This window comes from Pempheris klunzingeri, chromosome 16 (assembly GCF_042242105.1).
Source record: "Pempheris klunzingeri isolate RE-2024b chromosome 16, fPemKlu1.hap1, whole genome shotgun sequence".
NCBI classification, from domain to species: Eukaryota; Metazoa; Chordata; class Actinopteri; order Acropomatiformes; family Pempheridae; genus Pempheris; species Pempheris klunzingeri.
In genome coordinates this window covers 12,815,033-12,830,324 of record NC_092027.1, presented here as the reverse complement: position 1 = coordinate 12,830,324, position 15,292 = coordinate 12,815,033, and the positions used below count along the sequence as shown (strand labels likewise).

The 15,292-nt window shown below is 42.5% G+C and overlaps 1 protein-coding gene across 1 annotated transcript; it reads left to right on the top strand.

The window, feature by feature from the left end:
- Positions 1–1,335: 1,335 nt before the first annotated feature.
- On the top strand, positions 1,336–11,749 carry susd5 (sushi domain containing 5). Its single transcript, XM_070846872.1, has 5 exons — positions 1,336–1,423; positions 2,497–2,674; positions 6,794–6,903; positions 8,510–8,698; positions 9,789–11,749. The coding sequence occupies exons 1-5, from the start codon at positions 1,336–1,338 to the stop codon at positions 11,747–11,749; spliced, it is 2,526 nt and encodes an 841-aa protein (XP_070702973.1).
- Positions 11,750–15,292: the final 3,543 nt, after the last annotated feature.

The window sequence follows — 15,292 nt, the reverse complement described above, 5'->3', positions numbered from 1 at the left end:
TACTAAAATAAAGAATGTGATTACCTCTCACACCACTGGCAGTCTCACTAAAGGTCCACTTTGTAGCTGCACTGGAGCTTTCATCACAGGTGTGATGAAGTCATAGACGATCAAAATTCCTTTTCTCTGATCACTTTATGGACATTTTGACCAAGATGAGAAAGCCTTGGAAATCATTTACCATCTATGACAAGTGGACAACATCCATCTACTGAGGACGACTATGTGAAAGCTCCAGAATGCTACTAAATGGACATTATGATGAGTTGGCTCTGTGTTCCCTTGGTCAAGAATGAATTTTCATCCTCTAAATATCCCATTGTTGTCGCTTGTAGATGAGAATTTGCCAAAACCTTTGCCCAGAGGAGGACAACTCTCACACTACAGATCTAACGCTGCCCTCTTGCATGTGATGTTTATCCACACACACCTACTGCACGTGCAAATGGGAGGGAAACGCAATTGTTTGCATGTGTAGGCAAGTGGGTTTATTTATAGAAAAAAAAGCACATGTGCACACTGATAACTTTTATATGAAGGTTTTTATAGGTTATAATGTTGCTTTAGGTTTGAGTGGTGTGGACCCTGTGTGGAGCCTACTGGTACTCCGTGGGTTGGTTATCTTCACCTGCAGATTCACTGAAACAATGTGAAAGCTCTCTATGGGCTGTGGTCATCCGTCTTTATCTGCTTCACCAAATGGGACACACACACACACACACACACACACACACACACACACACACACACACAAGGACACACATTTAGATTTTTATGCTCAAAGGATCAGCTCCATGTGGGTGTGCTGAACTTGGGGTGCCTTCTTAGCCCCTGGGTGTGAAAGTGTCCTTAAATAGCAATGCAGCATCAGTATGTTATTCTTCAACACAAACACACACTTCCTTACATTTTCTACATTTATCCCCCCTCTCCCCCTCACTGTACGTCCACCATGACCGTAAAGGAGCAGTCCGGCAGTCTTTCTGACCGCCCAAACCCACCGTCAGGAGTTTGAGCCGTGACGTATTTACTAACGGGGACGCGTGAGTTTTCACACCGGTGCTCCATCTGCTTGCGAAGGCGACTATTTGTGGAGATAAAGTGCGCCTCGCTCCCGAGCCGCTCTGACCGCTTTCCCTCCGTTATCTCCCACACTTGTCAACAAGCCTACCTTCCTCCGCCACCTCCTCCTCCTCCTCTTCATCATAACCATCTCTGTCCAGCAGGAGGGAAATACAGAGAGTTTGCTCTCCACCGTCAAGATTGTGAAGTCTTTTGGAAGTTTTTTGGACACGTTTTCCAACATTAAAACTGAGGCTTTGTCCGCACTAAAAGATGCTGGATCGCTGTGAACACTTTGCTCTGTCGCTGCTCTTTGGATGCCTGGCTTGTCTTGTCGTGACCTCTGTTGTAAATGCAGATGGTAAGTTCATATTTTTAGATATTATGACAGGAGAAAATTATAATATATAAATGTGAATAGAAAACCATAGATTTTATTATAAACCCACAAGTTATTCTTAAATATAGTGAGGCCAAAAGCTGTCATTGGGTTTTTAAATGACTTTCACTTTGGTTAAAGTTAGGGTTTGGGGATGTGCGAGCTGTCAAAGCCCACAAGTGACACCTGATTTGCAGTCTCGTGCGTTTTGTGTGCATTTTCCCTTGTAGCCCGTGTTTTCTTTTCTCTAAATACTTTATCCAAAAACCCCAAAAGTCTTAACACGCTCAGTGAAGTCGTGCGTAATGGATATGCGCACTGGCATCGTTACTTAAAGATTTAACGGATACATCTTATCCCAAATATTAAAAAGATATAGCTGTCAGGATTGTGAAAAATAAATGTCTTTAGTGTCTCCGAACACTGATTGATGATGTGACAAAGAGGCGATAATGAACAGACTGTGGTGCTGCTGAGATGCAGGAAAGTGATCTACATACACCAAACTACTAAAGACTCATTCAGAGGGACCCTTGGTACAAAAATATGTCACTTTATCATCCTTTTGGACAAATATTGTTGTCTATTATGTTGTGAAAACTACTGGATTAATGATTGATTAATGAATGATTAATGAATGATTTACAACCTGCATTTATACTCTAATGAAAATCTGTATCTTGGCACACATAATTAGGATATGGATTTTCTCATTAATCTCAAAATCTATATTTGTGCATTGCTGCTCCAAAGTATGTACATCCCTCAAGTATAATCTATTGTTATCCCCTTAGATCAATTACAGGCATTTTAGCAATATTTTTCCTCATCCCCAAGTCTTGTTCAGCTAATCTGGGGTTTAGGGAACAAATGCATCTGTCTTTTGTGTTGATGTAAGACAGAAAAGACGCACAAATATGTTGTTTGGATTTTATTACACAAAACATTTATGAATCAGGTGAGGGATGTAACTCTTACAGACACTGCCAGTACTCGGAACCTCACGGGTCGGGTTTATAAAGCCTTTATACTTCCCGCGCTCTCTCTCCTCTCAGGCCGAGTGTTTGTGTTGGACCTGAGGAACTCCTCCAGCCTGCAGGGCTTCAGAGATGCAGAGCAGGCTTGTGCCTCGCAACATGCCCGCTTGGCATCAGCACAGGAGCTCCATCATGCTGTGGAGGAGTGCTTCTTCTCCCTCTGCACCCGTGGGTGGCTCTATGGAGGCACAGTGGGGTAAGAAAAGAAACATTTTTGTATGTGACCGTGCACGTTTGTGTGTGAGGGTCTTCATTGTTTTAAGGGACAAGCAGGGGGACTTGAGATTTCTAGAGATGTCAAAGGTCATTTTGGTGAGTGCACTCTTGTGTGTGTGTGTGTGTGTGACAGAGGCTGCAGGAATGAAGGAGGATGAAAGAGAAAGTAAAGGCAGCAGCGGTAGTTTTAGAGGGAGTGGGAAGATAGAAGAGGAGAGTGACACATTTCAGGGGGGATAGAGAAAAAAGAGAGAGGAAGAGAGGGAGAAAGGCTCCTCTGTTCCTTCCTGGAGGAGCAGGGAATTCTGAGCCGGGGTGTCATGTCGACAACTGCCTCCATTTGCATCTCTCATCTCCACGGTAACATGACACACAGCTTTCAGCACCCGGAGACAGAAACAGACACACAGACAGACAAAGAGACAGCTGATCAGGTGTTTGATTGACAACTTCTTGTCCTAAGCAGCATTGCCGTCATCCTGGTCAAAGAGGTTTCAAATATGAGGAGATTTCAAGCCTGAGGTGATGTTCAATATTACATTTATGGTGGTGTCGTGACTTTGAAATATGAGCTGAAATACAGCCCTGAAATCTTCTGCCAATATTTGCTTATTCAAAAAGAATTCAATACAAAAGAAACTTTCTTATTCATTTGTTTATCCCCCAAAAGTATCCAGCTACCCTTCCAAAACACTTTTAGACAGACAATAATCAAACTGCCAATTATTTTCCCGATAAACTGAGTAATAATTTTGTGTATAAGATAAGAAAAATTATATATGGGTGACATCCGTCCCCAATTTTCAACCACAAACAAGCTGTAATCTTAGAATTTGGGTGATTTTGCTTGAAGAATAGCTCCAACCAATACTTTCAGCTGTAATTGAAGCTAAAAAGTCACAGATAAATAAGAGAATAAACAAGGACAAGCATAAATAAAAGAAAAGGAACAGCAACTCATGAGAGACACGTTTTACTTACAGCAGTGCTTTGAGTTGAATGCTAAAACTAGCGGGCTAACATGCTCACAATGCCAATGCTAATGTGCTTTAGCAGGTATAATGTTTACCATGTTCATCATGTTAGCCATTTTGTAATAGCTGTGAACACAACGTATTGAACAAACTGAAAATTTAACTTGATGGTGCTAAACAAAAAGGATCATCATGATCATGATCATCATGATGACCATATGATTCATCCTGAGGGGGACATGAAAGTATATAAAAATAACCAACCATCATCCTAAAGACGCTGATTTGCCTGAATGACCCTTACAGTACCTCCACAAATGTGTTCAATTGGCTAAATAAGATAATGTACAATGACACGTGTATGGTAAATTATGAATCATAATGTAATTACTTGGAAAAATAGTATAAAACGCATAGAAAACAATTGTTAACAGCTCATATTTTCCTAAATCATTTGTCAAATGAGAAAATTATCAATGTTACAAAACAGAATCTGATTCAAAATGGCAGCTGCCTGAAGAGTGACGAATGCCAGGTTAGAGGAAAATCTGACACCCTTGCTGATGTCTACGTGTTGGCCAGCGGACATCAGCTTTCACACCCACTTACCACGTTTTACAGTATATCACCAATCTATGGCTCTGTGTCTGTCTCAGTTCATCTCCGACCAAAGAAAATAGAGGTTAACGTAAAAGTGGGCCAGATGTACTTCTCTGTGTCCAGTGTTACATCACAGCCACTTTTGGGATTTTTTTTTTCTATATTGTTCTTCCTGTCCTGCCTGCTCCCTTTAAGGCTGTTCCTTAGAGAAATGGATCTCCTCCCAGTGTTTGCTATAGTGTAATCTAAATATAGTTATTTATTCCTAAAACCTGCTGTAATCACTGTGTTGTAGTTTATTCTGTAAAAAGTTACCAGAATTGAGTGACAACACACCAGGGATGTAAAATGAGTATCACAATAGTGTTGTCTGGACTTAACAAAGTATTATGATTTCTCTTGTTTTCTTCATCCCATTCAATATCTCTCACGTTTCATTCTTCATGACTCTCCTATAACTTAAAACACTGTAAAAGAGCACATGTTGACACTCCCACTCAGTTTCCCAGTAGCTCAGGCCCTCCTCTCTCTCCTCAAATCTGCACCCCAACGCTCATAAGTGAGCCGAACATACAGGGAATCAATTACACATCCTGCTTACCTTCAGTCACATTTTAGTTTTGAAAGTTTTAGCTGCTCATCGAATGAATTAATTCTTCCATGTATTCCTATGTGGTGTGAAAACGCTGTTTTTACAGATGGTGACACTGTGGTGTCAGTGCCACTTAAACTATAGTCCCCAGAGGTGCATTGACATAATTTTCCAGGTTTGTCGCGTAATAACCTGCGCCTCTCAGATTGACTCTCCCACCTTATCTTCTTCCTCTTACCTGTCAGTCATAGATCTGCTGCCCCGGTAACCAAACAGCATACCATCAGACTGAACTAACGCTCAGTTTGATTTTCAGCGTTAAACATACACCACTGTGTTTTCCCTGTAACAGTTGTGTCATGTAAGGTGAGGGTTTTAAGAAATGGTTCTCTGGTCAGGTGAAGTGTTCCCTGCCCCTGATAGAGATCAATCACTCTGTCATACACACACACACACACACACACACACACACACACACACAGATGCCTGCAGGAGCTACAGTTTAATGTGAAAACAGTCTTTGTGTTTTTTCTCTCTCTCCAAGTGTTTTCTTGGCGATTTCTGTCTCGCGGCCCGTTTCTCTCCCTCAGACTTTTGTCCTTATAAGCTAAAGTCAGCATGGCACAAGCATGCAGCATGACTCACACCGCTTCTCACAGTCTCGCTGCACTGCCAGTCAAATTCTTTCCAATTACTGATGCTTTGATTAACTCAGTTACACAAGTGCACACACACACACACACAGATTCACACACATGCACACATTTAAGTCTGGGCCGATACCTTTTCCATTTAATGATGCTTGATTGATAATATTACTGGATAAACCTGTTATTGATGAAAAGTGTAACATGTCTGACTTTGATTGGTGTTGGGAGCTGCTATGGGAACATAATTTGATTGGCCTGGGAAGTTTGAGTCAGCCTTATCTGGTGCTTTTGGATAACAAATGGGCTAATACTGCCATAAAACTTAATGTGGCAACAAAAATAGACTATCTACTCAGCATTTTTTACCACTGCAGCTTGTAGGCGTTGTACACTGACCACATTATTCATCTGGTCCCTGTGGAATGTGTATCATATTATCGCTTTTATTGTTCCAGATGAAGATCACTGTGACTCAAGGCTTCTGCATGGGAACATGTATTCGTAATGTACCATAGGGTGATAATGCTGTGCTGTGGGCTACAACTGCTGATACTGCAGCATGTCTGAGCCATGATGTGTGCTCCTGGACTCTGACGACATGCTGTAAAAATATTTGAGTAAGCAAATAATCGAGAGAGCAGCGAGTACTGCACAGTACATATCGCGTGTGTGTCATCACGTTACCTATACATGTATATAAACCAGAGCTGCAGTTTTATATGTGATAATATGCAGCAAAAAAATCACACTTGCTTTACTTAACAGCAGTGTAGTCAGTGGTGGGAGAATTACTCAGATCCTTTACTACAACACATTAATGTAACAATACAGAATTAACAGTAAACATCTTGCATTCAACATCCTACTTACGTAAAAAAAAAAAACGTGCAGAGGTATTATCAGTAAAATAGTATCAAAAAAGTATTAAGAATTAAAGTTCTTCTGCAGAAGTTCTGCAGAAAAACGCCTCTGTGACTGACATATGTTGTACAGCTCCGGAGTAAATGTACTTACTGTCCATCACTGGACTTACTGCCTCAAGTGCACGATGTGTTCTTATGGGAGTACATTTCTGTGTGTGAGTGTGAGAGTGTGTTAAAAGTAAACACACAGAGTTTAATTATGACCAGCCTCGATCCTAGAGTCCCTGTGGGGTGCTTAAATGCTTCACTGTAGGCCATTTGCTCTCATAACAAACAGTAATTAATGACTGTGTTTGTGAGTGTTAAGTTCTCCAACATGATTTGACTTATTAACTATTCATTTTAACATTTCATGTGTAGGACCACGGTGTGTAATGTTGTGGGCAGCGCACTGAAAGCAGTGGATGTGAGAACAGAAAATGCCACAGAGGACGCTGCACACATGGACGCCTTCTGCATCAAAGACAAAGGTCAGTAAACGCACAAACACAGATACAGTGTATATATATATGCAAACCTGCACCTTAAGTTGTGGGTGGTGATCAGGACATGAATGGATGAACTTTAGTGTATCAGACGTGTGTATTTGTGAGTGTATGTGTGCAGTTCTCCGTCCTGAGATATTTACTGAGGTGTGAAAGAGGCTGTGTTCCTGCGTTCCTTCCATCTACACCTCGACTTTCAACACTCTCCAACCTGCAAGCGAATGTGTGTGTGTGTGTGTGTGTGTGTGTGTGTGTGTGTGTGCGCTTGCCAATGTTTTTACTCATATCTGTCGTTATACACCAATCTTTCTGCCCTCTCATGAATGTCTGAGCGAATGATGTGTATGTGATGATATAACTTGATCCATGAATGTACGTAAGCTAAATTCCACACACCTATTCCACTGGCATGTGTCTGAGAGGGGAGGGGGCGGTCGGTGGTTGGTTTTGGATCTGACTATTATTGGATGCCACCCAGAAGAGATCTCGTCCTCTCGTCCTTCCTCATCAACAGTAGAGCTACTGTGGCTGTTTATATACTACACACCCCGAGGCTGGAACAAGCTCTCTGCTGTGGGAAAAATGAACAGTACCGAGCCACTTAGAGCAGCGGAGAGCAATGACACAGCTTCACAGTCAGGGTTGTGGTTGTGGCTGTGATTACGGTCATGTAGCTATGGTTATGGTTATGACAGGAGGTTTGGACGTATATGGTGCCATGTTAGCTCCATTCCCAGGGCAACACACAATAAATGTTTGAATTTAAAATATATATAATATAAAATTAATATATAAATTATAAATTATTCTGTAAAAATAGTTTTAAAAGACCATTTTGTTTAATTATTTTTCATCTGCTGGTAATGATAAGTGCTGTATACTTAACATTACAACAGATATCTTTCACAAACACACCATACATTTATGTTGTTTTTTGTGTTGGCCAACAAAACAATCACACTGCAATTTAGCATTTAGTGATTCAGCCAGGAATGTTGACATCTGTAGTAAATGAACTACAAAAAAAATGGTTTTGTCTTGTCATTTACAGCAGTGGCTACCATAAATTTAATAGTTTTATTTATAAATATTAGACCATCATTCTGGAAAAACAACACCAGATTTTCATTGTTTAATGTTACAATGAGTCAGCTGCTGAATGCATTATTAGAGGGTTTTTATTTCTGAGAGTGAATAAGATAACTGGAAACTACCATTTTTGAGTCAATCATGATATTATTTGTCAAATACTCTGTGTTGCCTTGGTGTAATTACCATAAGAAATTAGACCAGAGTCAAGACAATGCAGAGTCTTTATCTCATCCCAGTGGCATTGTTAGTGGTGGTGTTTGTCAAAATTACATCCACATTTCCCACAAACCCCATTGCTTCCTGTCCCTTGAGTCATTCTTATCTCTTTCTGTTTACAAATGGAATAGTGATGCTGTAAAACCGGATAATAATAATGAGTCATGCTTCATTAACCAAACCATATAATATTGAATAGTTTATTACAATTCAAAACATTCATATTCCACTTTTTATGTTGAAAGTGTTTTTTAAAATGAATCCCTGTGTTTGTTGTTGACAGGCGTACCATGCGGGGACCCTCCATCCTTTCCTAATGCCCGTCTACAGGATCACAGTGGGTATGAGCTGGGAGATGAGCTGCTGTACACATGTCTGCCCGGTTACGTAATGCCCAGCGGGCGCAGCGCCTTCAGCCTGCTGTGCGACAGTTGTGGAGAGTGGTATGGACTGGTGGAGATATGTGTCAAAGGTGAGAAGGTGTTGAAACTATTTATGTTGGACAGTGAGACAGAAATGGAAAGAAAGAGAAAGCCCCCCTTTTTTCTCATCCTCTTCAAAGCGTTGACCCAGACAGGAGGCAACACTGAGGTCAGCCTCCTCGCTTCTTGCTTGTTAGCTCCCATTGTTGTTAGGTGGCCGGTGCTTGATTCGTGGCTTTTGGAAAACAGAGTCTCAGTTGTGAGCTGGGATGAAAATGGCTGCTCTGACACCTCAGTGTGACATGCCATAGTATGGCCCAGTTCAGAGCAGAGGGGGCAAGAGTTGTCCATGAAGGCAGAACGCCAGGCCTGTGTCCATGGTTAGCTAGCAGATAGTTATTTTCTGTCTTGCTGAGTGTGAGTTGAAGATTGATAACTCTCTCACTGAAGCCAGCAGCTTGTTAACCAAAGCACTGAAGCATTCTGGTTTCTATTTCTACTCCGTTTGTAGTCCGAATGGTATTGACCAATCTCGTTTGAGCAACAGAGGCAGAACGCATTGGCCGTAATGCAATCTCAAAACCCATCAGACATCATCTGACAACATATATAACATTTTATAGGTTATATTAGCTTTTTCAAATTTATCTGAATTCACATGAAGATATTTGTTTATAGAGATTAGCCAAAATGTTTTCGGCTTCTTTGATCCAGATATCCATTATATCCAGATATCTGCTGGCTTCACCGGAAACCCAGAAAAATTGGGTGGCAACTGAACTTCAGAAAGTAATTGCTCCTGTTCAGGTAATAATGAGCTTTAGAGGTGCTGGTTGGCTGATTTTTTTTTTCACCTTAGGACAGCAAAAGGCTGGATGAGTCCCTGTTTCTCATCTCCATGCTAAACTAAGCTAACTGGCTGCTGGCTGTAGCTTCATATTAAATGAACAGATACGAGAGTCGTGCCAATCTTCTCCACTGCTTTTCCCACCACTCTAAAATACTTCCACATTGTCAGAATATAAAAGTTACTTCCAAGCGTCAATTAAATCCCTCTTTGTTTTGAGATGAATGGTCATGAGATTCAATGTAACTTTGTGACCTGATCTAGTAAATGTTTTCTTGTTCATGTTTGTGCAGATGAGACTGAAGGTCACGTAGACTATGAGGACAAGTTCACAGATTCCTATGGAGAGGCAGAACACCACAACAAGAGACCAGAGGAGGCTCATGGTGAGGTGTACGAGGAGGTGCACAGGGCTTCATACCCGGAGGGGAGAACCAGTCAGGAGCAAGAGACGAGCTTCAGCGTCGAAGTGGAGGAGGAGCATCACGACCAACATGGAGAGCTTGAAGTGGGAGGAGAGGTTATTGATAGAAAATCTGAAGCTGTAGAGGCAGGAGCAAAAGACGAGGAACGGGCTGTTGAGGACTTTATAGGCCATCCGAGGTGGGAGCAGGATAGGAGGGAGGTGGTCAGGACTGATGCAGCTGCTGCCACAGAGGCACCCGTCTCTCTTCTCTCTCAGAAACACCTCTTCTGGTTCCCCTCTGAGGCCTTCCAGGAAGAGGGACGTCCCACCTCCACCAACCCAGTCACACAAACCACACAGAGGGCATCGGGCGCCCAGTCAGAGGAGAGCAAAGAGCACGAGAGCCAAGAACAGCACCACCATCAGCGTCCAGTTGTTGTTGACCATCGTGATCATGAGCCAGACAGCTATGATGACCATGACGCAGATGACCGAGATGACCATGACGCAGACGGCCGAGATGATCATGACGCAGACGACAGAGATGATCATGACGACAGCAACCACGACGACAGCCACCATGATGACCAAGATGACCATGACAGTCACCAGGACGAGGATGACCACGATGACCCTGTGAAACATTATATTCCTGCTCAACACGATGATCTGGATAGACCTCACCACCATGAAAATGATGACGACCACGATGACCATTATGACATGGGTGAACACGAAGAGGACCGTGACCGTGTTCGCTACGGCAGCCAGGAGTACGATGATCGGGATGAGACTTATGATGAGCATGAAAGCTATGAAGATCGTGAGGACGTGACAGATGATGATGGCGATGATGGTCGAGAGCATCCCGATGGCTCTCAGGAACATCCAGACCGCGATGACCATGACGACCATAATGATAGCGAGGAACATTATGACCCGGAGGAGGTTGATAATGACCATTACACTGATCATGATGATCACAAACACGATGACCATGACAGCTATGACGATCATGATAGCCATGAAGATGCCGATGACAGTCATCAGCACGTAATCTTTTCAATAGCAACAGATGAAGGTCAGAACGTCACTCAGAAGGCAGCGGGAGGGAAGACCACCACAGATGAGACCTGGCTGGACGGCTACCCTGTCGTTCCAGAGGAAACAGAGGATGGTGACTCTACAACGGAAAGGGTAAGACCACAGGATAGAGAGAGGGGGGCAGCTGTCGGGACAACTGACAGACCCAATGAGGTGGACATTCGTAGACCTGTCCCTTACACCAGCTCGCCAGAGGTGCCTGAGTCTCCCACCACCGAGCCCGGCTTAGAGCAAGGGGGAGCGGGGGAGATGTGGCCCGGCTTCATCCCCACCGCTGCTCCCTCGCAGCCCTCAGGCTCCCCCTCACTCTCCGACACCCTGGACTACGACACACAGCAGGCAGCTCCCACCCTCTCCTGGCTTGGTGACCTCACTGAGCACCCCTACCTCGATCACGACCCAGCTCCGCCGATGCATGACGGTGACATCTTCACCGGAGTCGTGGAGGAGCACACTGTGCTCAACCTTCCTGGTGAGACCGGCGAGAGGGGTGAGATTGAGGGAGAGATGGGGGAGGCGATCTGCACAGGTGAGAACTGCCCTCCTCACCCTCCAAGCTCCTCTAGCCGGGGCCCCACGGTGGCGGCCATAATTGTGGTAATGTGCATTGTCGCCGCGGCGGTCATCATCGGGGTGTGGTGTTACCGACGGCAACAGCAGAAGAGCTCAATGTACGAGATGAATGGGAAGGGCCAAAGTCAGACCAGACAGGGCCAACAGATAGAGATGCAGCAAAAAGTGTAAGAGTGGGAGACGAGGAAAGAGACAGTGACAGAGGACAGAGACATTAAGGAGGGATGAGAAGTCTCAGATGAATTTGAGAAGAAAGCACAGCCCCTCATCTTGCTAGAAAATACTGAATAATTGAAGATTTTGGGTAGGTATGGACAAATGATGCAGGAAATTTTGTATAAGAGTAAGAACTGATGCTTAACATAGTGAAACCTGAGTGAAACAAGATTGTAGCAGTTCTGCCTCTCCCACTAGTCGATTTTAAGGAGTTTTACCCATCTCTGTTATACCTACCCATTATTTTCAAAGCTCTGCCGTCTAGCTGGACAGGTGGAGGGGCTGTGTCTGGACTGAACTCAACTTCAGGAACTACAAAAACGAGATTGACCATGTAGGAGAACCACAAGAAGGCATGCCTGCCCGCCTGAATATATGAACTGAGATTTCAACCTCCAAAGCTCTTGGTCATTGTGGTAAATATTCTCTGTGTTACCTTGCTGTTGTTTTTGTTGACTTCACTGACTGCTTGTTTATTGTTGATTTAGCTGTCTTGTTCTTGATTCCCAATCTTTTCTGTTTGTCCAACTATTGCGTTGATGAAAACTTTATTCCGCTTGTTACTCCGCGACAAGAGCGCTGAAGTTCTGAGCACGTCAGATCATCGCAGCAGATTTGGGCAGGCCGGGTTGCTGTCATACCAGTATGAGCGTAAAAAAAGATGATGATGATGGCTAGACCAGATGAGAGAGCTGAATGAGTGGTATGCAGAGAGAGGGGAGGGAGAAGAAGAGAGGGGCCGGGGAAAGGTGAAACATTTTGGTTTGTTGTTGGTTTTGACAGTCGGCTGGTGAGAGATGAAGAGCGGGTGTCCATCCAGACAAAGTGTGTGTATGTGTATGTGTGTGTGTGTGTGTGTGTGTCTGTGAGTGTGTGTGAGTGTGTGTGAGTGTGTGTGTGTGTGTGTGTGTGTGTGTGTGTGTGTGTGTGTGTGTGTCTGTGAGTGTGTGTGTGTGTGTGTGAGTGTGTGTGTGTGTGTGTGTGTGTGTGTGTGTGTGTGTGTGTGTGCAGTCTGCCTGTCAGTGGTATGTAGTGTTTGCTGACGGCATTCAGACCAACCAGAGATCAAACATTGTCGTGCTGCCATAGCAACAGAGAGAAACTAAAATCACAAACCTAAATGCTCAATGTTGTAGTTTTATCTTAAAGAATTAGAAATAGTCTGACAGTTTATTGCATTTGGTGAAAAATTTAGTGAGATTTCTAAATATTATGTGGAATTGGGTAAACATACAGCATGACATTGGGATAAAACTAGGGGTGGACCACATGCCAGAAGACTTAAATTTGTTATATTTAGCTCTGTAATTATAAATATAAATATTTAAATATGTTTTCTTACATCAGTGAATCATATTTCCTTACTTGTGCTGTGCGGTGTTCGTCCTGATAAACCACACTACATAGGTTAAAGCAGGTTATCTGGATTTGTTAATTTATCATCTGGTTAGGTATCACTGGTTGTTGCAGTTAATTTATACATTTTGGATTTCAGACAGTTTGCTCATCAAAATAAAAAAAATCCGATATTAGTTCATTTCGCTCGGTTGGAAATTCATAATGTCTATAACTTGGTAACTAAATTCAGTTTATTGTCCAGTACTGGTTCAAAAAATGAAGGATTTTACAGTGGACTATAACTGTGTATGATTCTGTGATATTTAGGCTCTTGCTGTTTCTGTGCCAAATACTTGAGAGCAAGGTTGAATGTTTAAATACAAAAAGCTTATAAAAAGTGCAAATGTAAATAAATTCAAACAGCCTCAAGGGGTAATTCTGGTGATGTGTAGAGACTACAATTGTGAATTATTTAGCAATAAATAGAACGTGCTTCACTTGTAATTAGTGTGGGTGGTGGCTTGTAGACTTTATGGTGTCATCAGTCATGAATGATCATTTATTATTGTTTCCCTCATATGTCTCTGACTTAAGATCCAGTGTTCTGAGCTGATTTCTAAAAAATATTGTCATTGATTTATTTCAAACTGCTAAAAATATTTCCCCAACGTTTTTCATTTCCATATCGTGGTGTCTGAGACTGAATTGTCCCCATGTGGCGAGAACATGGGGAACAAAGTACCTGTTGTCTGTATGTGTGTCTGTTAATATGACCTGTAATAGCTTGCTGTACATACTGTAGCATCACCGGTGTGTGAAAAATAAATCTGATTTATGTTTCTTCACCAAGACAGCCAAGCACAGCTGACATTAGACATGACCTCTTCATGTTTTACACAGGGTCGGCTCATCTCCACTCTACTCAAAATCTACTTCACCTACTACTAGACTCTGCTGTTCAAACACAAGTGCTGTACAACCAGTAGCATGAATAAAGACTACATTGTGGATCATCAAGAAATGACCCGTCTACCACGTGATCCAAACACAGAGATTAAATCTGGGTTTGGGGATCACCTGAGTTACGTACAAAATCGCGACAACTTTGAAAGAAAGATAAGTGATATTTCTGCCTCTCATTCACACGATGCTAATAATTCTCTGTTTCTGTCTCTTTTTCATCTCAATCAGCCTGATGTATGTGATGTCAGGATGAAATGTGTACTGTATGCGTGTTCTCCAAGTCGCAATAAACTCACCAAAACATGTGGTTTTAACTGTTTGACTCTTCTACTTGTTATTTCCATCAAGCTCAAACAGACACATTCACTCATTGTATATATATCTAAGGCTGCACGGTCCATTGTCCATTGTTTACCATTCATTGTGTACGTGTGTGAAAGCTGCTGACTTGTCACATATTAAGGTGTGAGCTTGACCTGTGACCTTGACTCTTGACAATCAGCCTTTCATCTTATCTTTTAACCGAGCTCCTCCTACCAGCCATTAGCCTCTATTTCTTTGTGATATGATTTTTCTTTTTCAAATGTACGAAGGATAAATAATCAGCAAGAGAGTTGGAGAAGTGATAAAAGAGACAGGTAAATACAGGCAGGATAGGAATGAGGACGCAGAGGGAGACACACAGTAATACAGCGGGAATGTTCCCCCTGTGGGTTTTTAACATCACTGTGTGACAAACTGCATGGAGACTCAATGTTCAAACATTATTAAACAACTCAGTGTTTTCTCTGGACGTGTCAGCACAGCTTCGGGTTTCGTCTGAAGGACCCTCGCAAACATCCTGCTGTTCACCCCTTCAGCGTCCGTCCACCTTTTCCTAAACATTCCTTCAGCTGTGATGTTTTGCTGCTTTTCTTTGTCTTATGTGATGGTAAATTGATTATTTATGGGTTCTGGGTGGTTGGTTAGACATAACAAGCCTTTAGCTTGGGCTTTATTCTGAAATTCTGATGATCATATTTCACTACTTACTGACATTTAATCAAACAATTATTATATTAGTAAAAAAATGTAAATGTAGCCCTAGACTAAAGGGGGGTTATTCACAACAACCAAGCAACTGCAGTATTACAACAACAGTGTAATGATCACCTGACAGGCCTGATGTTTGGCAGATTTTATTATCATTTCATCGTA